General features: G+C 42.4%; 1 protein-coding gene across 1 annotated transcript; it reads right to left on the reverse strand.

Moving 5' to 3' along the window:
* Positions 1-24,200: 24,200 nt before the first annotated feature.
* On the reverse strand, positions 24,201-24,689 carry LOC148783865 (uncharacterized). Its single transcript, XM_088846140.1, has one exon. The coding sequence runs from the start codon at positions 24,687-24,689 to the stop codon at positions 24,201-24,203; it is 489 nt and encodes a 162-aa protein (XP_088702266.1).
* Between the last annotated feature and the right edge of the window lie 1,474 nt (positions 24,690-26,163).

Genomic DNA, 26,163 nt, shown 5'->3' on the forward strand with positions numbered 1-26,163 from the left:
AATACCACAAACATGTTTTTCTAGAAGTGTCGTTGCATTATACTATGATACAACCGTTGCATTGGATCATTGCTCTAATATATATAGTACCCTTTTATAGCAAAAAAGGGAAGGTGGTAGAGAAACAATTATGAGATACAATGGATAACTTCAAACCCTGTGACCTTTCTAAATATTTTTAATTTAATTAATATTGATAAGTTTCCTAAAAGAAATATAAATTCAAAAAGATTAGGGCTCTCAAATTTATCTCGTGGTTTTGAGATATACGTAGCATCAATAGGAAGTTTCTTATTTAGTATGGATTTCTAATTTATGTATATGGGATGAAAATGAAGAGAATATGTGTGCTCTATTGGGGTCACCATATGGGAATGGTAGTTCCTCTAGAGAGAGGGAGAGATAGAGCTTTCGCATAATATGCAATTTTCTCTTAGAGAGAAGAAAGTTTCATTTGGAGAATGCAATTTCCTTTTAGAGATAAGAAAGCTTTATTTAGATAGAAACATTGCGATGATGCCTCTTTTAAACTCCCAAAGATTGAGAAGCTTGTTTGTTTATTGTAGAGAACCGGTTCCTATAGAGATTTTGGGTTGTTCTCCTTTTAGTTAGAGGGAAAGCCAGTTTCTCGTTGCTCTCGCGTCTCTATCTGGTATTGTCGATATTGCCATAAGTAAAGAGACGGAGTGGAAAGTTGTTTAAAAAGGTTTCTTGACTTGGGATTTTTGTCGAGGTTTGTTCCAAAATCTTTGATGTAATAGATTTGTGTTTGTGGTGCCCATAGATGTAGCTCTCTTGGGTGAACCATGTAAATCTTTGTGTTCTTATGGTGTGTATTTCATAAAATATTTCTCATATTTTATTTGCCAAATATTAACCCACTTGGTTTAGAGTTTTCGCACACAACAAGTGGTATCAAAGCACAACAAGATTATCTATAATAACAAAGTGTTTCATGTGTCAAATATTGCTTAAGGAGACCATGCCCCTAGGGGATCTATAGGGCAATACTAGTTGGGTGTGGTTTACATAATATTGCAATCTTAAACAATCAAAGTAAGGTGCACTGTCAAATTTTATCATAAGATGTAATTTTGGCATAAAAGATTCATAGGATGTTCTGATAATCTATTTTCACCTCTAATTAAAAAATTTTAGGCTAAAAAAATGGTTCAAATCAAGTAGATCTATAAACACATGAAAATATTCAAAATGGACAGTCCAGATAATGTGTTGCAATATGCACTTTTTTTGGGATTCGAAATCATTTTTTTCATATTTATACATCTCGATATGGAGATGATTAGTTAGAGGGTTTTCCAACTTCAAAATAATCTTTTACGATGGATTTTTTAGGTGTACCTTAATTTTACATTTTAAAGTTGCAATTTTATGTAAGTTTTTTTCTTTTTAGGATTTATATTTCCCATGGTCAATCCTTTCTTAAAACTAACTTTCATGTATAGTTTTGTTTACTTTCAATTTTTTCTTTTTTTGTGGCTTGCGTCCTTCTTTATTATTATTATTATTATTATTTGGCATTTTTTTAGGTCTTTTGGAGTTTGTTGCTATTTTCTTGGTGTTCAATTTAGTTCAAGCATAAATGTGAACTTTAGTTTGTTTCAAAGCCTAGGGTCTTAGTGTTGGGTGTTTTATTGTTGTTTATAGATAATGGAATCTGAGTACAAGTGGGATCATAAATCTTGATGAGAGCAACCAGGAATATGAAACCAAAATGAGAAGATCTGCTACTCTACAAGGGCACAATTTCTATGAGTCCATGTAGAAATGAGTCCACTTAATCTCTAATATGAAGATCATGAATAAGAAAGTATAAATAAATTTTTTAAAATAAAAATAATAATTTTATGAAGAAAACATTTATACGGTTAGTTTCAATTGTTTTTAAATGGACTACCCATTTGCATCCATTTTTAAGATAGATGCTTTAAAATGCAGAGAAGAAAGGCAGGACCCGATGCATGAAATAATTTTCCATTCTGCAAATACTTGTCGGCCTATAAGGAAGGAAAAACCAAGAAACACAGTAAAAAGGAAGAAATATCTTATTTAGATAGGAACGAAATAGCAACCATTTGAAAATAGTCAGATACTAAAAAGACCGTTTGATTCTAAAATTCAGTTAAATGGTGTTTTTGCTATTTGTAATTAACCAAATAGTAATTTGGTCAATTAACATTTAACTCTCAAAAGGTGTGTGTTTGTTATAATTTGATTATGTAATTGTTACAATGTGATGTATAGTAATGGTGGTAGTGATGGTGGTGGTATATTGTCATAAATTTGGTGGTGGTTGTGGTCAGGAGGCGTTGGAAAGGTGTTACTTGTGGTGGTTGGGGACAGTTGATGGCGGCAGTGATGGCTGATTTACAGTGGAGTGGTGATAGTGAGTGGTGGTGGTGGTGGTGATAGTGCTGCAGTGGTGGTTGTGGTGTGGTGATAGTGTTGGTGCAATGGTGGTGGAGTTTTCGTGGCAAACATGCTATACTCGTGGTGGTGGTGGTGGTGGAGTAGAGTAGGCAATGGAGTACTGATGGTATAGTTGTAGAGGTGGTAGTAATGGTGGTCGTATGGTGCAGTGGTGGTGGAGGCGGTGCAGCTGGTGGTGGTAGTAATGGTAGCGGTAGGTAGGCATAATACATACGTAGCAAGCCATAAAAGAACGAGTCAGGAAAAATACTCTATGCAAAGGGATAACACCCCTGAAAACTACAATTCCTGCTTGGCCTCTACAAGGAAATTAACCTAGGGACCTCTACTGGGAAATTAAGGCAAGTTGTGATTCACATTTCCTTTTTGGTCAGGGTAAATAAATGATATAAGTTAGGTAGGAAACTGGTATTCCAGTTGCTAGCAAATTTATTTCTCTATGAATGACCAAAAGGAGTAATGGGTGTGCCAGTGGTCTAGTTAGAATGACAATGAATGTTGGACAATATTGGAACCAAGCTCGTGTTGCTCCTGAGCTAGAGCTGAATAATAATTGATTGTAAGTATTTCTCAACTGCCTTCTTTAAAGGTCAATATGATCAAGTCTTTTTCACAGTAAATGGACTGCAATAGAGTTTTGCCAAAATATAGACTATATCATGCTATGAATCTTTTTTGGGAAAATTTCCCATGGACAAGCTTTGGTCAATTTCCAACATGATTTGTTTCCGATTATTTGACAAATAAACTGCTTGAATGCAGGAATGATCTTAGCAAAATTTAGGTTAAAGTTTCAAATACAAAAATTGATCTAGAGGAAAAGATCTTAGTGACATGTGGATTATAATCAAAATTCCAGATGAATACTGTTTTTCAATCATCTGTTGGAGCAAACAACATCGAATCTGACAAATTGATATTTCTCAAAGAGGTAAAAGGTGTTTTTTGAAGAACAAGAATTCTATAATGAGAAATTATCAGAAACTCCCAAATAGCCCGGTATAAAGTAAGTCTTTCATATACTTCCACTCTTTAAAGACAGTAGTAGCATAATGTTAGACTGATATTTATATCTTAGACAATGATGGAAAGTAGGGGTTTCAGTTCTTGGTCTGGTTGATGGGGTTTACTCACCAGTAGCCACAACACAATATCCATGGTTTGGATTTCATATGAATCATCAAAAGAGAAAAGCAAAACCAAAATTCTAAATATCTTGTTTACGGTAAAAATACTAGATGAATAAACTGATTAGGAACTAATTATTAATTCAATGTCAAATTTGGCAATCCGAAGCCAAAGAAAATATGATCAGTAATTTTACTTAGTTACCTATTATTCCTGTGTATAATGAAACTGCTTCGAACAATTCCATTCCTTGAAGCTAATATTCTCTGGTAAATGCAGGGAATAACCAATTCCTTGAAATGAAGATGATATGATTTTCCTATAAATTGAATGGAAGCAGAAATTATGGGCTTCCGTTCGGTGTTAGCATTTAATTGCCATAATGTAAAATCCGACGACCCAATCACATTCAAGCCTTGGAAAAGAAAAAGAAAATGAAAAGGGGAATATCTGATTATATAAAAAAATTTGAATTTTTTTAGATGATAGGAAATAAAATGGTCATTGGTTAATCTTCCCCACATGTGGAATTTGGATGATCTATAATTGATGGCATTGGATTAAAAAATTTTGGCAATGTAAAAGGTAATAAATCACTTGAAACTTTTCTACATGGAGGAACCACATGCACAAAAATAGTACTGAATTATTGTCAACACAAGAAGGCAAATCAGGTTCTCCACTTCTAGTCTGTTTGCTCAAGAGGATATTTCACACCTCTAAAAGTAGTACTCGATAATGATCTAAAAGGCAAAAAATTTAAGCAAGCAGGTGTATAGGGCTTTCCATGCACAACTAATGCCTGTATAAGGCCAATCAAACATTGCAGGGGTGGGGTCCCGCATTTAACCCACCTACAGGGGTTAGTCCCACTGAGTCCTGAATAAAATGGTCCATATGTGCCATCCCATGGCCCTATGGATTTAGCTGGTGGAATCATGTGATCCCAAAACGATGTTTCTCAAGTTTCAACTTTTTCATGAATATGAAAATTTAGCATGTTTCAGAGCCTTTGAGCATTGAATGTGCCAGACACAGGACCATGTGGATTACCAAGATCAATTGTGACGGCCAAGCTGCTTTCGAATGATAAAAATCTCTACCCCCAAATGGGCACCAATTGGTATTGGCTACATGCCCAGTAGAGGAACTGGTGTTGTTGGCGTAAGACCTAGGTTAACGAAAACCCCACTAGAAAAACGTAGTTCTGATGCAGACAGCCCTTTTGATTGCATCATAATCTATTTTTTTTTTATTGTAGGATTAGAAGCTCCAAAACTGATGCAGATCAAGTGGATAAGTGAACATTTGAAAATAAATGGCCTAGATAATGTATGTGTTACAAGAGATATCATATCCAAAGCTCAAAATCCCTTTTTGTTTTTTGAATTTATAAATCTAGAGGTCGGTTTCCAGTGTTAGATCTGCAATTTCATAGGATTTTGAGATGCCACTTTACTTTTTATTGTAAAACCTAGGCATTATGTTAAAGCATTATATGCTAGAATTTTACATATTGATCAACATCAATGCCTAAGTGATAAAAAAGCATATCATGATGATAAATGCATATTTTGTTCTAATTGGACCTTTTTCAGTGTAGCGATGTATAACACTCAAAATCTGTGTAGTATTTGGTCAGGCCTGGATCCGCCTCGTCGGGACTCCATCGAGTACCCTGGTGTTTGAAGACATTTTTCAGCACCATGGGTCCCCGATGCATAATAAAAGAGAGAAGCCGGTCAATAAAGCTTGACAAACAGTGAAACTTTCGACAGTCTCATAATGGCCCTAGAATTGGTCAAAATCTTCATAAAGACTCCTGAAAGTATTCTGCCAAGTTTCGTCGCATTCTGACATGTCTAGGGCAGTATATACTGAGAAACCGTTTCGGTAGAATCAACCACTCCCTAAAATGAACCCTTATAACTGAAACTCTATTTTTGGAGCATTAAAAGGCCATGGGACCACCGTCATTGGATCCGACACACTTGAAAACCCCTAAAGGCCAAATTTTAGCTTAAATAGACACTCTAGGAAGAAGTTATGGACAAAACATTAAAACATGAAGAGCCGCATACTATTCTCGTGTGGCCACCCTGCAACTAAACTCTATTAAAGCACAATCATGATCAGTGAAATTGCGACGTCCATATCTCTCTCGTCCGAGATCGGATCGCACTTAAACTTATTGGAGCGTGTTCGTCTCGTTGTAATGAACGTTTTGATATGTGGCATGTCCAATGACGATGTTGGGGTAGGGAGAAAAGCTAGAGAGAAGTTTATGATTTTGAAGCAGCAAGTTACAAAAAATCAGCAGGATCTCCACTCACTCGAGTGGCCATATCACATCGCCCACGAGCTCGATCGACGCAAGACCAGTTGCATTGCATGTGTAACGTCCGTGACTATCGCTGGTTCGAATCTTACGCGTGATGAACGGTCAGATTTCGGACAAGATTTAGTTGAAGTCCTTGCAGATTCTGGTAGCAAGAATTCTAAATTTCGGCCGAAAGCTCAAGATTGTCAAATCTTCGTTCGGGCACCAATTCGTATCCCGTTTGTTGCAACACAATCGTGGTAACATGCTCAGTGCAATTCAGCGAAGAAATCGAACAAAAACATTAAGATGAAGATGCACTATCAATAAAAAGTTTTCAAGATCTATTCAAATTTCAAGCTACGTGATCATGCCTTTATAGTGTGATTCATGACTTAAATTTATTATCAAAATGATCGTAGCATTGAGCCCTACGTGATGACAATCATCTTTTGTTCATTCAGATGCCGGATCGTCAATGGATTATCCGAGAAGAATCAAGAATGTCCTTAATTCTCAGCAAAGACTGTTTTGGAAATTTTCCAATTGTTAGACAAGGGCAAATCAATCATTTTGACCCTATTTTTTTTTTTTAAAATTCAAATAAACTTTAATTATCATCAATCAGAGTTAGTTTTGGGTAATCCATCCACGTTTTAGCTCTAGTCTATATACAGACGCTACCTCTCATTGAGAGGGAGGGCTAAAAAATTGTTCTACAAGAATTCAACTTTGGAGCAATAAAAATTGAGGTTTTCTTCTTGAGTTCTCTCGAGCACGTCTTGGAGAGAGAGAGGAGAGAGAAAGTTTAGAGCGGTACCCCTCTTATCTTCAAGGTATATTCTCTCTCTTCTCTTCTTCTTTCTCATCGGTTTTCTATTTCTCTCTTCTTCTCTTCCTTCTTCTTCGTCTGTATTCCCCTTCTCTGCTGAGTTTTTTTCAAAGGCCATGCATGACAATGGCAGTTCCGTGCATGCCGCTTTCTTCGTTCTCTCTTCGTTCTTCTCTTTTCCTCAACATAATTCATAGTCGTTGCTACGCATGATGCCGTCTGAAGGAGCACATAGTGAGTCGGGCCGTACTCAAGCAGTGGGTCGAACTCCGGTTTCGTTTCTAGGATTAGAGTCACGCGCGGCGATACTTTGCCGATCGTGAACTATATTTCTTTCATCTCACGGGTCGCAGATGGCACTACTCATCATCGTCTGCAGGTGTGTCTTCGTCGTCCTACGCAAGTGCAGACGGCTATCGTTATTTCCGTTTGTGAACATGTCTTCGACGCACTTTGCCTATCACAGATGGCGATGCTTATTGCCGCCCGCGGGGGTCTCAACTGTGCTTCGCATCTATCACAAACGGTGATGCTTACCGTTGCCCGCGGGACTCTCCTCCGCGCTCTGTGCCTATCGCAGACGGCGATACCTATCGCCGCCCGCGAAGGGTCGTTGCTGCCTTCTCGTGTCATTGACGGCGATTGCCAACGCTGTCCAGTCGTCACGACATTGTTACTCCTTGGCTGTGGGCGGCGTCACCGGGACTTCGTATCGCGTCTTTTCTCCGCTCTCTTCTCTTCTCCTTTCTTCTACCATTCTCACTTGACTAAAGGATATATTTAGTCTAGCACTGTCATAGTGATTTGGTTGTCGAGTAGTATTGCCGTCGTGCTAGTACAGAGTATCATGCCCGTCTTGCTGCCACACCAGATTAGAACGGTCATATCAACCTTGGTTTCAAGTAGAAATGTCGTCGCGTCGGTTTTGAGTACCATGCCCATCTTGCTGCCTTCCTGTGTCACCGACAACGATGGCCAACACTATCTGCAGTTCACGATGACAACAATACTACTCGAAAACCAAGGTTGATATCATCCTAATCTGGTGTGGCAGTAAGACGGGCATATTACGCTGGACCAGCACGTGGGCCTCTCCTCCACGCTCAGTGCCTATCGCAGACGGCGATACCTATCACCACTTGCGAAGGGTCATTGGTGCCTTCTCATGTCATTGACGGCGATGGCCAACGCCGTCCAGGGACCAAGACACTGTTACTCCCTAGCTGTGGGCGGCGATGCCTAATGCCACCGAGACCTTCTTATTCCTTCGTATCGCGTCTTTTATCCTCTCTCTTCTCTTCTCCTTTCTTCTACCATTCTCGCTTGACTAAAGGATAGTTCAGTCTAGCACTGTCATAGTGATCTGGTTGTCGAGTAGTATTGTCGTCGTGCTGGTCCAGAGTACCATGCCCATCTTGCGGCCACACCAGATTAGGATGGTCATATCAGCCTTGGTTTCAAGTAGAATTGTCGTCACCATACCACTACCGTGCATGGCCTCTTCCGATCTTGAACGACGGAGATATAAGTATTGCAAGTCACTGTTCGTGACTGTCCCTTTAATGGAGCTTAGTTGCAGGGTGGCCGAATGGGAATTGCGTGCGGCTCCCCTTGTTTTACTCTTTTGCCTATAACTTCTTCTTGGGATGTCCGTTTAGGATGAAATTTAACCCTTGGGGGTTTTCAACCATTATGGATCCAATGGCGGTGGTCCCACAACAAATTGAGAGACTAAAGATATAACTCTAGTTATAGGGGTCCGTTTCAGAGTGTTAGAGGCTGATTTTGCCGGAACTGTTTCTCGGTCTGCACTGCCTTAGACATGTTGGATTGTGACGAAACTTGGCAGGAAACTTTTGAGAGTTCTCATAAAGATCTTGAATTATTTTGGGGCTATTCTGAGACTGTCAGAATTTCCAATGTTTGCTAGGCTTTTATTGAGCGGGGGCCCCACGATGATGAAAAATATCTTCCAACACTATCTCCATCGGGCGATGAACTTATCAACTAGCTCACCAGGATCCTGAGTCAGAGTGAGGAGCTCGATGGTTTCCACATTTCTCTAGACTTCATAGAAGCACTGGTAAAATAATTGCTCCATTTCTTATCATGTGTGTACCGAGCTTGGAGGTACCCTAACATGCCATTGGAAGGCTGCCCTTCGAGAGTCTCAACGAACTGAAGGAGAAGGAGGCGCTCGTCAGCTGTCGTCTCTCTACAAGCTGCTTGGAAGTGAGTGATATGCGGGTTGTAGTATCATTGAACAGGGGGAGCTACCCTTTTTGATAGTTTGGGGGAAACGACACCTGGTCGTTGGAAAAGCGGCACCCCTTGCGTGCCCGGGATCTTACTCTTGAGACTGTGGGTCACCATGGCATCTATATTAGCTTGCGACAACATTCGGGGAGCAGAGCTGTCTTAGGAGGCTGGTGGGGAAGTTAGCCTGGGAGCTGTGTCCTCTCCAGGTGGAGAGTTGGCCTTGTGGTGAAAAGAAGGGGGATCTGGAGGCCTCGAGGTGATCCATATTTTCGAGAATGGAATGCATCATCACCTCAAACCTGTTCATCCGATCTTCTTGGGCGTCACTCGGCTCGTTGATCACCATGACACTAATCGTTTCTTCTGGGGGCTCAGAGCCTAGTGGAGTAGTAGACTACGGGGTTGACGAGTCGTACGCGGGAAGTCGGTCTGTAGGGGCTCAACATGCCCCGACTGGACTCGAGTATTATATGCCGACAGTGTGAGGACCAGTTCTTGATGATTTTGGGACTGTAATTTCTTGACAGCTCCGTCTTTTCCTGTGACGGTAACCACCGAGCAATATTCTTGGACTTCTTGCTTAGGTTCTGGAATTCGAAGAGGAAAGAAGGGATTGTGGGGCAGGAGGTCATCGAAAGTGGTAACTTCAACTACCTTAGGGGCCTCTCTAGTCAGGAGTTGCATGCCTCTCTTGTGCTTGATCTTGAGGCTGCAATAGACTTCACTCTCGAATTGAGCTTGGGATCTGGATTGCCTTGTCTTTCTTGAGCATGCGAGGACTGTGTCCATTATCTAAAGCAGAGAGTGAGGTCTAAGGATAGAGGGCAATCTGGGTTGCTGCCTTGGAGGCTGTGGGCTTCTATCTGCCATTAGGCCTTTGCCCCGAATTCACTTGTGACGTCCGGTGCATGGCTAACTTGAGGTGGCTGACTCAAGATAGTACTTTTAGGGAAAACCTTTGAGTACCAGGTCTCGAGGTGTTTGCATGACAAAGGAAGGGTAACATAAGAAGGAACTAGCTCATGACTCCGCTTGAGTCGGGATCAGGGAGGAACCTGTGAAGCTGTTGCATGTGCACCTTTGGAGGCAGCCCTCCGGGTGACTTGGGGGTCAGCCCGAGTTCGGTCAGCTGGTTCGAATTTAGGAGGCTGAGACCTACAAGCTCTTGTTTGTGAGGGACTGGGTAGGAGCTTATCTCTCACAGGGTGAAGCCATGTGTGTTGAGAGGGAGGATGAAGTGGTCGACCCCTGTGTGCTCGAGCCGGCGCAGAACTGACGCTGCCCTGAGCTATGGGATGTAGATGCATGACATGTGTAGGGTTCGGCCCAGCCTTGGATGCGAGCTCAAGGCAGCATGAAAGTTTCCCCGAGGCGTGGCTCGAGTGGATGGACCACGAGCCTTTAGGTGTGTGCGAGGGGTGGAGGCCCCAGGATCTCCTCCTTGGTATATCGAGCCTCTAGGTATAGAGATTTGGGTGGTGAAGGAGTGTGGGAGTGGCCTTGCGGCGACCCTCAGAAGCGATGTTAACCTGCTTGCCTTTCACGAAAGCGGACAGGGCAGCCTTTCGGCTTACCTTAGCAATGTGACTAGCAAGGGACTTGCTAGTAGCAGGGTGCGTGCTGTGGGTGGTAGCAAACGTGCTACCAATGCGAAGGGGCTTGGTGGAGGGTCCACCAGGACTAGAAAGTGGGGCGTTGGTGCACCTTTGGAGGCAGCTCTCTGGGGGACTTGAGGGTCAGCCTGGGTTCGGTCAGCTGGTTCGACTTTAGGAAGAGGAGACCTATGAGCTCGTGTCTATGAGGGACTGGGTAGGAGCGTATCTCTCACAGGGTGAAGCCGTGTGTGCTGAGAAGGAGGACGAAGTGGCCGACCCCTGTGTGCTCAAGCTGGCACATAATTGATGTTGCCCCGAGCTATGTGATGTAGATGCATGGCACGTGCAGGGTTAGGCCCAAGAAGGCCTAGCCTTGGATGGGAGCTCAAGGCAGCATGAAAGTTGCCTCGAGGCGTGGCTCGAGTAGACGGACAACGAGCCTTTAAGTGTATGTGAGGGGTGGATGCCCCAAGATTTCCTCCTTGGTGTGTCGAGCCTTTAGGTATAGAGGTTCGGGTGGTGAAGGAGTATGGGGAGTGGCCTTGCGGCGACCCTCAGGAGTGATGGCACCCTGCTTGCCTTTCGCGAAAGCGGACAAGGTAGCCTTTCGGCGTACCTTAGCAATGTGACTGGCAAGGGACTCGCCAGTAGCAAGGTGCGTGCTGTGAGTGGTAGCAAACATGCCACCAATGTGACCAATGTGAAGGGCCTTGGTGGAGGGTCCATCAGGACTATAATGTGGGGAGTTAGGGACCTTCAAGCCCCTTCTCACACCAATCCAAAAAAGAACCTGGGAGCTGAACTGTGAGTCTTGACTCAAGAGAAGTATAGGGAATGAGACTTGTGAAGCTCACTTCTCTAGGATGGTCACGAGTGCGAGGATGAGAAAATCCCCAACTTGGATGAACGGGTTGAATAACTCAGATGTCATGGAATGCAGTGTAGAAAATAAAAGGTGATGCCGATCAAGCAAGAGCAAACCGACAAAGGGGTAGTATGCCCCCAGTGGAGTCGCCAAACTGATTGGAGGCCTCGATCTCGTCCCCCTAGATCTAAATGATTGGGTGATACGTGTCTCAGGTACAAAGGACCCGGGACATGAGACCGCTCTCTTGGGAACCTCGTTCACAGAACAAGGGCAGGTGCCCAACTGGTGAGAGAGGAATTTTATTCGTAAGGTGGGGACTAACCTCACTTGGTTCTGTGACTTACTCGAGCCGACTCGCGCGGACGCCCTCTTAGATCACGACGGAAAGCCCCCCAGCTACTTAGCTAGATCAGAATTGCCTCCCTTAACCTTAATCTCCTTGTGTTCTACAAAGCACTAATATGGTTAATTTGCAAGACAAGTGGGTCGAGGGACCCACCCTTGTCTTGGGGCGAACATGCACAGATGTGTACGTTCATATGGCATAGAAAATGAGAAGTTAGGGTGATGAAGAAGAGGATTTGAAGGAGGAGAAAAGACAAGAGGACTTGACAAGGGAACGAGTCTAGCATGATAGCTGAACCAGTACAGTGACTGACTCGGAGTGGTAGCAAGACGGGCACGGTAACTTAGATTGACGCAATGACAATACTACTCGAAACTAAGGCTGATATGAGCATCCTAAACTGGTGTGGCAACAAGATGACATGGTACTCTGGACCAGCAATACTGCTCGATAGCCAGATCGCTATGACAATGCTGGACTGAGTCTGTCCTTTTGTCAAGCGAGAATGGTAAAAGAAAGGAAAAGAGAAGAGAGTGGAGGAAAGACTAGAGACAAAGGAAGAAGAAGGTCCTGACGGCATTAGGCGTCGCCACCCATAGCCAGGGAGTAAGAGTATCGTGGCCCCTGGACGATGCTAGACACTGCTGCTCATGACGGAGCGGGGAGGAGTGAACAGTAGATGGCATTGGCCATCGCCGTCGGTGACACAAGAAGGTAGCAACAACCTTGCGAGGGCGGCGATAGGTATCGTCGTCTGTGATAAGCGCAAAGCGTCGAGGAGAGACCTACGGGTGGTGGTAAGCATCGTCGTCTGTGATAGACGCGAAGCACGGTTGAGACCCCCACGGGCAGCGATAAGCATCGCCATCTACGATAGGTACAGGGCGCTGAAGACATGTCCACGGACGACAATAACCATCGCCGTCTGCGCTTGGGCAGGACGCTGAAGACACGCCTGCGGACAGTGGTGAGCAGCGCCATCTGCGACCCGTGAGATGAAAGAAATACAGTTCACTGTAGGCAATGTATCGCCGCGCGTGACACCAATCCTGGAATCGAAGTAGGAACCCAAACGGCTCAACTCACTGTGTGCTCCTTCAGACGGTATCACGTGTAGCAACGACTAACGTCGTGCATGAACTATGTTGAGGGAAAGAGAAGAACGATGAGAAAAGGAAACAGAGGCATGCACGACACTGTCACTGCCGTACATGGTCTTTGAGAAAAACTCAGCAGAGAAGGGGAATACAAACAAAGAAGAAGGAAGAGAAGAAGAGAGAGAATAGAGAGAAGAAGAGAGAGAAGAAGAGAAAAAGAAAACTGAAGAGAGAGAAGAAGGGAAGAGAGATAAAATACTTTGAAGATAGGAAGGGTACTGCTCTAAAATTTCTATCTCATCTCTCTCTCCAAGACGTGCTCAAGAGAACTCAAGAAGAAAACCTTAATTTTTATTGATCAAAAGTTGAATCCTTGTACAACGATTTTTAGGCCCTCCCTCTCAATGAGGGGTAGCATCTATTTATAGACTGGGGCTAAAACGTGGGTGGATTACCGAAAAATAACCCTAATTGATAATAATTAAGGTTTATATGAATTAAAAAAAAAGAAAATAGGGTGCAAAATGACTGATTTGCCCCTGCCTAACAATTAGGGAAATTCCAAAACAATCCCTACTGAGAACTGGGGACATTCTTGATTTTTCTAAGATGATCAATTGACGATCTGGTATTCGAATGAACAAAAGATAATTTTCATCGCGTAAGGCTTGATGTTATGATCATTTTGATAACAAATTTAAGCCATGAATCACACTGTAAAGGCCTGATCACGTAACTTGAAATTTCAATAAATCTTGAAAAGTTTTGATTGATAGTGTATCTTCATCTTGATGTTTTTCTTCGATTTCTTCATTGAATTACATTGAGCATGTCACCATAATTGTGTTGCAATAAACGGGATGCAAATTGGTGCCCGAACGAAGATTTGACAATCTTGAACTTTTGGCCAAAATTTAGAGTTTTGGCTGCTGGAATCTGAGGTGACTTCAACTAAATATTATGCAAAATCCGACCGTTCATAACAAGAAAAGTTCGGACCAGCGATAGCCATAGACCTTATGCACGCGATGCAACTGATCTTGTAGCGATCAGGCTCGCAGGCGCTGTGCAATGGCCGCTCGAGTGAGTGGAGGTCCTGTTAATATTCTGCAACTTGCGACTTCGAATAAGGAACTTCTCTCTAGCTTTTCTCCCTGTTCCGACATCGTCATTAGACATGCCACATATCAAAACGCTCGTTTCGACGAGACGAACACCCTTCAACAAGTTTGAGCACGATCAGATCTCGAACAAGGGAGATATGGATGTCGCAAGTTCACTGTTCGTGACTGTTCTTTAATGGAGTTTAGTTGCAGGGTGACTACACGGGAATAGAGTGAGGCTCCGCCTATTTTAATGTCTTGCCGATGACTTCTTCATGGAGTGTCTTTTTAAGCTGAAATTTGGCCCCTAGGGGTTTTCAACCATGCTTTCAACGATACCGAATCCAATGGCGGTGGCCCCACAGCATTTTGATGCTCCGAAAGTAGAGTTCCCGTTATAGGGGTCTATTTTAGAGTGTTAGAGGCTGATTCTACCGAAGCTGTTTCTCAGTATTGCCCTAGACATGTCGGAATGTGACTAAACTTGGCAGGAGACTTTTAGGAGTCCTTATGAAGATCTTGACCAATTCTGGGGCTATTTTGAGACTGTCGAATGTTTCACTATTTGTCAAGCTTTATTGACCGGCTTCTCTCTTTTATTCTGCATCTGGGACAAACACTGGGTCCGATAGATCTTGAACAACCGTCTTGACCTTTCCACGAGTGCGCTTGTGGTTCGTGTGTCACATGCAGATAGATATATCCAACTATGAAAGGATTTTAATGCAATGAAGAGATGGACTCGAGCACCTACCTCACTGCGGTTGTGAGTTCGTGAGATCAATGAATGAAATCCCTTCGGTTATTTAGCCACCTCTTGAAACTCAACCCTTCACCTCAACTCTTTCTTGAAGATTGTTGATGAAATCTAAATATAATGTACTCCTCTCTGATGTACCTTTTTATGGGTGAATGGCTCTAATTTTGGGGGTAGAGGGGTTAAAGAGATGAGAAAGAGAGGGAAAAAAGAGAATAGGAATGAGTGGATGAGATCTTGGTTTAGAAGGGGGAAGAAGAAGAAGAAAATGAAGGAAGTGAAGAGACGACCCAAAGAAAATTGGGCAGCCTCCCGGTGTAACCTCTCTTAAGAGGTATCACTGGAGACACGAAAAACACCAGGCTCAAAGCCTTGGTACCCAAAGGACTTGTAAAGTAGAGTTACAACGCTAAGCTTATAACTATATCACTAAATCAAAGAGCCCCCTGAAAGTGATCAAATGAGAGAACAAAGTGAAAGAGAAAGCAGCTTCTTACAACCCAAACACTTTGTGACTCAATGGTTAGAGTAGCGAAAGGGTTAAAACTCTAAAGAAAGCTGACTCAGGATGATCCCAGCCCGAATGATCGCGTGTAAAATAATCAATATCTCTTATGACCCGACTTCACTGTACGAGATGGTGGTTAGAGTAGCAAACCGAGAGTTAAGACCCTAGGACATTATCTCAAGATGACCCCAAGTTCAGTGCTCAAGAAGTAAGAGAAGCAACAAGCAAAGAGAGAGATGAGATGGGCCCACACCTAGGTTACAATCCGGGTGCTTTGACGGGAATGAGGGATAATGTGAGAGAGAAAATAAACAAGCCCGCACCTAGGCGCGGGACTGGTGTGCTTGATGAAGAGGAGAAAACGTGAGAGAAAATAGATGGGCCCGTGCTTAGGTACGAGTCTGGAGTGCTTGACAAAGAGGAGAGAGAGTGAGAGAAAATAGATGGGCCCAAGCCTAGGCACGAGTTTGGAGTGCTTGACGAAGAGAAGAGAGAGAGGCTTTACCCGAACCTTTTAAAAGTTAAATTAGGGCTTCACCTTTTACCTATCTTTTGCTCTTGAGAGAGAGAAAGTAAGGGAGACACCCTAAAAAAGTGACTTTCTAAAGGACATTCTAAGGGCCATGGCTAGCTCTTCTAGCCCCCAAGGTAATCATCTCCTTTCTTTTCTTTCTACTTTCCAAGGTAATCATCTCCTTTCTTTTCTTTCTACTTTCCAATGCCTTTTTGCCCCCAAGGTAATCATCTCCTTTCTTTTTTTTCTACTTTCCAATGCCTTTTTGATAGTTCTTTCTTCTTATATTTCTTCTTATCTCTCCATTGCACACCATATGTTTGATCAAATGCTTGAATGCCTCTTTTTTGTGTGACCTTGATGTCTTGACCATCCTTTAAGCATTTTTTGATCCTTGTTAGTGCATCTTGCATCTTTATGCATCATTTCAACCGTGCCTAATGCATCTTGCATCAATCTTTGAGCATCATGGACACATCCTAGGCATCATAAGCCCCTCAGTCATACTTATCATGGATCAATACCATGACCATTGTTGGAGCTTCATAAATCACTCTTGAGCATCTTCATCACTCTCAAGCATCATGAACACCAAAATTGCCTTAGTTGTTTTGAGTCTCACTGATGTCTTCTTTTGAGTATTTTCGAACATGTTTAAATATCATTGGTCAGGCCTGATTTTTCTTCCGTGTGTATGGTAGGAAAAACTCCGCACTAAAACAATCGCGGAGGGTCCGAGAGCACTGCACGTTTGTGAGTGTGCGCATGCGTGCTCTCCTATACGCGGATAGGGACCAACAAAGAGAGAGATTTTATGATGGGGGTGTGTTTAGGTGCTTACCTCATCGTTTTGGGGTTCGGGACACACTCGAGAAGTTTGCCTTCTTAGAGCAATTACGAAGCCCTCCGGCTGTCTGCCAGCACGGTTTGGACACAGACTCTCCTCAAGCTTTTAACTCGTCACTTCGTTCTCTCGTGCTGGAAACTGCAATGTGGATTCAATTGTACTGCTCTATAGTGGCTCGCTCGAATGAGGGATGGCTGACAAAAAGAAGGGCTATGGAAGAAAGGTGATGAGAATTCCCCTCTCCACGAAAACGCTATGTGCTCAAGCGATCAGGGCAACTGAAGGGTTAGAACTCTCTTGACTATCAGCTTAGGAAGACTCCTCCCAAGTGACTAAGGGATAGACTCTCACAACTCAACTCGACTGTATGGAGAGGGAGTTAGAGTGATGATCTGAGGGTTGGAACCTTGAGGTTGAATCTGAAAGGTATTGGGTCGAGCATATGTCGGATAGCAGGGTGTTATGAGGTGCCGCAGGTTTGCTGCGTCTACGCTAGAGATGCAAGGGAAGTGAGAGAATAAAGAAGGAAGAGGGAGAGAGAGAACAGATCCGTGCAACTAGTGCGGGCTAAGGGTAGTTTCTCTCTCGGAAAAATTTTCTCTCTCTTTGGCACTGAGTCCAAGGGTTAGGAGCAAAAGACAAGTAGAAACAAGCGTAATGCCTCTATTTCATTAATGAATGATGCCATCCTTTTACAATGGACCAAAGATTGTTTATATAAAGGACCCACTAAATAGGGGTGGATGCTCAAAACTAAGCTTAATAATAATGAAAAGAAATTACAATAAAATCTCGAATTTAGGAATAATAACCAAAATGCCCCGTAAACCTTTTATGCTAATGATGAAACCATCCATCTCTGAGGGGCCTTTCGCCATTGCCAGATCTTGAAAGCTTTTTCGGATGCTTGTGGCGCTGATTGAGTCGATCGATCATCGTAGTCTTGATGCTTGCTTGATTTTGAAGAGTTTGATGTCTTGTGATCATTGTGAGACGAACTTTTTCCCAAGAAGTAGAAATCCAGCTAGATCGTGAACTTTGGTTGTCAATGCAATGCATTCCATGGTGTTTTGAGCCTTTATTTTGATTGCAAATTAAAGAAGAGACTTCTACAGTCGCTTTGCACTATTTTTCGATTTTGGTTCTTGCTTGAAGTACTTTCTGATTTCGAGAGATCACCGGAAAAAGGGATTCCGGTGACCTGGTGATCTTGCTTTCTTCAACCTTGAAATTTTGTGATTTATCCGATCTTAGATTGAGTGTAACATTTATACCAGCTTGCAGCCCTTCGTGATATGGTCTCATCGGATCTATCTTTACGATGATCTGATGTACAGATCTCGAGTTTATTGCTTCAAGAAGTTCGAGTTGTCTTTTTCTTCAAAAAGCTCTAATTCCATGGTTTCAGGCTCATCTTCTCTCTAGAAAAGCTTTTATTCTGGGTCATGTCACGACGCGTGCCATATGTCAAAATGACAAGGTCATCGACACCTAGCTTGTGTCCGATTTTGAGCTTGCTCCGACTTCAAACGAGCGACATGTGGGTGTTTGCAAGTCATCCCGAGATGTGAAGATCACGACCTCTATGATTGGGGACTGATTTGATTGGCCCAAAATATTATTGGGATGTCCAATTGAGCTCAAATTTGGTTCCTAAGGGTTTTTTGATGTTCTGGATGCAATGAAGGTGTCTGGTACTATTTTGAAGCCCCTAGCTCAGAGTTGTAGTTGTAAGGTCTCTTTTTGGCATGATAGTACTTTTTCTAAGGTTGCCTAGTGTTAAGCTTATTGTGCAGTGTTCTCTTGGTCTGGAGGTGACTTGGGTACCAAAAAGACCAGGTCATCACTGACTCTCTCTTTATTTGCACCAGAGATGTATGTACATAAAAAATGACGTACAACAATCACGGTTCTCTCGAACATGTTCGTCACCAATATAAGCATTATGAATCAATGTTGCGAACATTTTAGAACTTCGTGAACGTCTTTTTGAGCACTAGAGGTCATAACAAAAAAAAAATTTCTTTGAACACCATGCATAACTTTCCTTGAACGTCATAAGCATTATGGACGTCACAAATTTTCCTTTAAGTGCCCCAAATATTTTTGACCACCCAAAAAGAAACCGTTTCTTGTTTTGATCACTCTAAGTGTCATTCACATTTTTATAAACACCGTGTGACCTCATAGAGACCTTGATTGTCAATGCCCATGAACACCCCGAATGCACCTCACCAATAACTCTTAAGTATGTTTCTTGAGGACTCCCTAAATGTGCTCTTCCAAGCATTTCGAATGTCACTGATATTCTTGTGAACATCATGACCATCTTGAAGTGAATCTTTATATTCCCATGTAAGTTTCTCACATTCTCATATGCTTTTATGCGTGCTTTAGCATCTCAATCATTCTTGTAGCATCTTCATGCACCCCTTATATCTCAAGCGTATATTTGCATCACAATTTGGCATTTTCAGCACCCCCAATGCATACTTAAGCATTTTAAAATTCTCCTGAGCACTTTTGAGCAGAGTTATGCACAATAATGCATCTTCTATACACTTCCATCCGTAGATATGTATTTTTGAGATTCTTGGGTACTTCTTTAATAGAAAAAGGGAGTTCTTTAAGGTCACTTTTCGCGATGGGCATTTGACCCACCGACTAGTGATTTTTTAGAATCTCTCAGGTGATTTGGACTAGCCAAACACCTTCTTTGCCAAACCTCTGCATATAGAGGAGATGGTGCCAAAATTTTGCAAAATTCTCGATGCTTTCTTCCTCTTCTTTTACTTGAAAACCCTTATCATCTAAATTGTCAGCTTGCTCAATTGCTCACTTCTTTATCTTATGCTTCTTTTCTTGAAGTGAACCAATTATCGTGTCCTGGAGAATTGAGCACTGACCCATATATAGGCGATGCTTTTACAAGATCCATGACCCTTGGTGTCCTTGAAACTACTCAGAAGCTAGAATGGCCCTTAAGCATCACCTATGCAGGTGAAGACACTTGGTTCTATCGTTTTGAAGATGCAAATGGTGAACCTGTAATTCAAGGAGATGGTATACCCATGTACCATGCTCTTCACAAGAATTTTGATTCGAGTGAGGATCTTCCTACTCTAGGAAAGAGAATGCTAAAGAACGTGGGTCTTCATTAGGCATCTGGTGGATTTCGCTTTGAGGGGGAGCACCAGTACATGCGGGGGTACAGTGCATGGACATTTGACATCCTTCAATCACATGCCAAGGATTTAGAAGCATGTGCTTTAGCTACATCATGCCAGTGTTCAGCTGGCTACTATGATAGATGTTCAAATACCATCAGAGCTTTACTGGAAACCTGGTGCCACGTCTAACATCTGACATCTTGATTATGGCGAAGGAGGAATCACCCTTCTTGATATGTACTTCAATGTTGGGGGCAATGAATGAAAAATTCATACCCAGTAATGAAGTAATTTTTGGGAATCAGCTCATCAATGGTGAACCACCCCCTCCAGGTCTTTGCGAGTTGTTTAAAATTTATCAACTTCTACACCCAGAGACCAAGATCAAATCCAAGATAGTGCATTACAATGCATGGAGGGACTTCTTTCATAGGAATCGTCAGGACAAAGGAGAACCTAACTCCAGTGCTGTCTGGGATGATAATGAACTAGTGATAGAAGAAAAAGAGGAGACCAATAACCTTGTAATCCACTTAGAAGTCCTGAGAAGGATCATGTATACTTAGCTGCATACTTGACTCTTTTCTTGTGCAAATTCATGCTCCTAGGGTCAAGGGTTAATGTTATCCGCCTTGGTTATTTCTTTGTAGTTTGCAGACTTGCTCAAGGGCATCAGTATGCCCTGGCCAAATCAGTCCTCTGTAGCATATACCATGGGTTAGGGGCAATTGCATGTGGCAAAGCCTCATCAAGAGATAACAAGAATGAATCTTCCTGGGCAGGTCCCTCTTGTTCATGGCAAATCATTGTCTAGAGATAGGAAGAGCGAGTCTTTCGGTGGGGAGGTCCTTCCTGGTCATTTCACCACATGGTTCCCTATTGAGTATATCTTTGGTTAGCTTTCAACATACTTTCCCAAGAAGGAATATGATCTTGATGCTTGCTCTCAAATGCTAAGGATTAATGAAAATCTTTAAGGGTATGCTTACCCTCAAATGCTAAGGATTAATGAAAATCTTTTGGGGTATGCTTACCCTCAAATGCTAAGGATTGTAGGGATGAAAGCCATTTTGAGAGGGCTAGGTGAAGCATGTCAATTCCTGATAGACAACTCTTTCTTCTCTTGCGAGAGTCCATTTCTTGTAGGCTGTCTCACTGACCATGTCTACACATATGCTTTTGGTGATATCTTTGACCGACACACCACTGAGACCAAAGAAGTCATGTAACTCCTAAGTGTTAGGGGATGCATCTTGCTGTATAGGGGTGTTAGAGATAAGAAGCTTGAATGCTACTTTCCTCATAGGTTTGTACGTCAGCATGGCTTAGACCAAAGGTGCTTCTTCTCAGTGTTTTTTGAGAAGAAATAATGGAAGAAACCCAGTAAGGCCATAATGCTCCAAGTGGAAATTGTGAATCCTTGACAGATAGCAACATGAGGATGGCTTGGGAAACTTGCCTTGCTTTCATTGGCTTAAGCAAGATGTTCATTCCTCATTATGGTCGCATAGGCCATGCTACTAAAGGTTATTGGCAGTGGTGGAATATCACTAACCGCTCTTACTAGCAAGCGACCCATTCTTGGAAGGCCATCAATAACACCAAGCATGATATAAGGCACAAGAAGCATTTCATGCCTCCAATCTTCTTCAAGGTTCATGAACTTGATTACCCCTTGAGCTGGAAGGGGCTTGGTATCCCTTGATCTTTGGCCATGGACCATATCGACATCTAGTATCCCTCCCTTGAAGGTGAAACTATGTCTTTGTTTGATGACCATTGTTCGATCTTCAAGTGGACCAAGGCTCGTGCAGTCCCTGGTTATGAAGGTCATCCTATTCAAGACCTTAATTCTTTAATAGGGAGTGGGTCTCATTCTGCTCTAGCTATCAGATCTTGCCATGGTCAAAAGACTGAGAGTGCTTCTTCAAAGTCAGGACACAACAATTCCTGAGAAAAGGTTCAAGAAGAACAAAAGGACAAAGAAGAAGAAGGACACATAGAGTATTGAACCCAATTCCACTGTAGAACCTAGAAAAAGCACTCAGCTGAGTAAAAGGGCTTTGTCAAGCTTAGATGTATCTCCTTTTGTTCCAGCTGCCTCAAATGAAGGAGTTGACCTACCTCTTAGGCCAAAGAAGCATGCAAAGACGAAGGCGTCACCTAGCTTGACTTTGCCATCAGAGGTAACAATTCCTCTTGCTCAAGAGACAATTCCTGCAATTTTCACAACTCAACGAAGTTCTTTTGGTTAGACGTCCTTTAGCTTGAGCTGTTAATTAGAGAGTACTCCTCGTTTCATAGTGGAAACAGAGGCACCCGTAGCTGATAAACCCATTGAGCCTACGTTAGTACAGTTGCTGACTCTCTCATCATTGAGTCAGGGAGACTTTCTTAACAGTTCCGGACCCTCTAAGCCCGATATTCCTTCAAGTGATCCCTTGGATCTTATTTCTAAGGAACCAACTATTATTGCGGAAGTTCCACCCCTTGCTGTGACTGGTTCTTCATCGCTACCTCTTTCAATGTCAAGCACCGTATCAAATATGAATACTTTGCTAGTAGAGACTTTGTTATGGTCAAGTCTTCAAGAGATAAAGAAATGCCCTCTCCCTGATCTTGCAGCCAAGATAATCGTAGTCAGAGACTGTGCCATTGCTTTGAGGGTTGTCAGCTATGATAAGGAGACCTTTGATCAATTCGAAGCTCTTTTGAAGGACCTTGAATATTGGGGAGTTGAAATCTTGCAACGTGAATCCGAGGTGCAAGCACTTTTACAAGACTTGCTTGGCTTCCTTAGAGGAGAGTCTAGCTCAGCATCAAAGTTTCATGAGGAGTTATGATGAGAAGAAGGCCCCTCTCCTTTCTTATCAAGTTGGTTTCAAGATAGAAGACTCAACATATTATGCTGAGATAAAGGCTGCAGAAGAAAGGGCAAGGTTGGATATTTACATCCACCAGTTAAAGACCAAGTAGGACCATAGGAGAGTAGAGGCTCGAAGCAAGTCTCAAGAATTGGAGACGTTAAATGTCGAGGTGGCTTTGACCAACACAATGTCAAATCAAGTTATTCAGGCAATATCCCTCCTCAAAGAGCAAAGGAAGACGACCTTAGAACCCTCAGACGCATTGAAGACCAAGATTCATGAAGCCCTTGAAAACTTCTAGGGGCTCATTAATTCTTTAATCTGTTCGCTTGTTATATCTCCTTTTCATTCCTTTTGTGGATTTTTGATAACTATCACACAATTTTGCAACTTTCTTGTATATGGAATGAATACTCTCTTCTTTCATCTTTGACTTGTATGTTTCTCTTTGCTTCATGGTTTTCTTCTCTTTACTTCCTGATTTGAACCTTTCTTTTATCCCTTGTAACCAACCCTTCTCCTTTAGAAGGGGGTAAGAGATGGATTAGGAGGTTTGCCTCACACGGAAGCGAATTTGGACTCCACTATGTATGACTTGAACGCCCTCTTGGGTTTTCATCCAAGTCCTTGGGGTATGTGCCATTTCTGATTTCACAATTATTATTATTATTATTATTATTATTATTATTATTATTATTATTATTATTATTATTATTATTATGTTTTTTCCAATGGTTTTACACCATGTCTACCATTTTTGTTTTTACACACGATGCCCTCGCGGGTTTTCATTATGCCCATGTTTCTTTCATTTGACATATTTTACTCGCAATAGTTGATGATACTATTACGCCCGTCATTTTTTTCTTTTACCTTTTTTTTTCTTTGACCCTTTTACCCATGACGCCCTTGCGAGTTTTCGCCATGTCCGTATTTTTGAGGAAGCAATTTTAAGGTCATGCTTCCGTGACCATTGAGAGGAATGTTAAGGTCATGCCGTCGTGACTGCCGATTTGGTGTGTTTAAAGGTCATCTACGAAGACCTAATGGAGGTGAGTTTAGCATCATGCCTTCGAGACCGTAACGTCGGTGTGTTTTAAGGTCATCCACCAAGACCTAGTGAAGTCAATTTTAAGGTCATGCCTTTGAGACTGTATGTGATGCAATTTAATGTCGTACCACTATGACATATACTATAGTTTAGAGTCATATAGCTTGGAACGGTGCCATGCAGTTTAAGGTCATGCGGCTTGGATTGTTGCCACATAGTTTAAGGTTGTGCGGTTTGGACCATTGGCACACAGTTTAAGGTCGTGCGGCTTGGACCATTGCCATGAAGTGTAAGGTCATGTGACTTGGACCGTTGCCACGCAATATAAGGTCATGCAGATTGGACTGTCACCACACAGTTTACGGTCGTGCAGCTTGGATCGGTGTCTATGAATAATACTTTTTCGAGTATCTACCATAGAGTGGGGCATAGCTTCTTCACCTTCAGCATTAACCAATACATGTGTTCCATAAGGAAAAAGCTTTCTCTACCACGAATGGACCTTCCCATTTGGTTGGAACTTCCCCTTTGTTCGACCATGAGTAATTATTGGTCTCCTTACTGCCAGAGCTAGTTCTCCTTTAATAAATGACCGTACTCGGATAGATTTATCAAAGGCCTGCTGCATACGGTTTTGATGAATCTCAATACTTTGTTGTGCTTGCAATCTCTTTTCATCGAGTGCATCTAGCTCTTGACAACGAATAACGGTTCGTTCTTCATCCGTCACACCATCATGGAGGCTTATTATGAGTGAGGGCAACTGAATCTCTGAAGGCAACACAGTCTCACCTCTATATACCAAAGAATAGGGTGTCGAATGGGTTGGACCTTGAGCTGTAATACGATAGGCCGAAAGGATTTCAGGAAGCCTTTCATGCCAATCCCTCTTTGTGTCAGAAACATACTTTCTTAGCACATCGCAAAGGGTTTTATTAAAAGCTTTGGCCAGCCCATTAGCTCTCGAATGGTACATGGTCGAATATTTCCACTTAAACCCAAACTGATTGACTAAGCGGTCAATGTGATGGCTTCAAAATTAAGGACCATTATCTGAAGTGACCCGGCCAGGCACACCGAATTTGTATATGATAGGTTGATGCACAAAGTTAACCACTGTAAGTCCTGGGACTTTCTTGAGAGGGATGGATTCAACCAACTTGGAAAAGTAAGTAGCAAGTTGAAAGACATGCTCCAAAGAAGATGGTGGGTCAATAGGACCTATAATATCCATACCCCAATGAGCAAAAGGCCATGATGCTACTGTCTGGTGAAGAGGTTTTGGGCTGGATGAATAAAGCTCGAATGAATCAGGCACAGCGAGCAGTTTCTTGAAAATATAAGCGAATCAACACTCATACTAGGCCAGTAATAGCTTATCCTGATGATCCTGTTGTACAGCTTAGGGCCAGACTGATGCATCCCACAAACTCTAGCATGCACTTCCTTGAGTACATGGTTTACATCTTTTTAATCGATGCACCAAAGCAGCATATCATTGTAAGAGATTTGAAACAAGATACCAGCACCACACACATATCGTGTGGCTGATCTTCAGATCTTGTTACATTTAATAGGGCTTTGAAGAAGCTGGTTATGCTGCAAATAGTCTTTTATAAGGGTACGCAAGTCTGTTACTGGTTCCACTACTGCACACAAAAGAACATGACATTCTAATTCCTCATCTTTCTCCTCTTTGATCATAGGAGTTTTATGAGAACTACATGGGGCTTGCAAGGCCTTTCTAGCTGCAATTAGTGACCCAAATCGGTAAGAAGGGTACTCTTCAAACAATTGCATTACATCATCATTGTCATGTTTTTTAACAAAATCAACATATGTCCACTCAGCTACACATGCTGGTGTCAGCTCCTTTAGTGGGATTTGAATTGTTCCCCCTAACTTGGCGAGCACATTGGCTTGTGCATTAAGCTTTCGCGGTACATGTTCAAGAGCAACTTCTTCAAATTCTACCATCAATGACTTGACTGTATTGAAATAAGGCTTGAGGTTATCCTTCCTTACATCATATAGCCCTTTGAGCCGTCTGATGACTAACTCTGAATCTCCATAAATGGCTAAGTATTTCAAGTTCATTTGGGAAGCAATCTCCAAGCCTATGATGAGTGCTTGATGTTCTGCTTTATTATGCGACTCTATCTCTAGGAGAGAGAACGATAGCGGGACAAGACGGTCACAAGGGGCAAATAAAACTACTCAGGCAATACCTCTTTCAGACTGAAATGCCCCCATCAAAGTGCATCTTCCAATCATATGAAGCTTCAACATAAAATACTTCTTCATATGGTAAATCATCAGATAAAGGAGAAGCAGCTGTGAGAGGGTGTGCAACCAAGAAATTTGGAAGAGCTTGACCTTTAACAGCTTTTTGTGGAACATATATAATATCAAATTCCATGCGGAGTGGTAACTATTTCACAAGTTGATCT

This window comes from Amborella trichopoda, chromosome 1, assembly GCF_054954075.1.
Source record: "Amborella trichopoda isolate Santa Cruz 75 chromosome 1, AtrichopodaSantaCruz75HAP2 v2.0, whole genome shotgun sequence".
NCBI classification, from domain to species: domain Eukaryota; kingdom Viridiplantae; phylum Streptophyta; class Magnoliopsida; order Amborellales; family Amborellaceae; genus Amborella; species Amborella trichopoda.

Excerpts from the sequence above, each read along its gene's own strand:
- LOC148783865 (XM_088846140.1), bottom strand. The coding sequence starts at position 24,689 with ATGTACCATTCGAGAGCTAATGGGCTGGCCAAAGCTTTTAATAAAACC.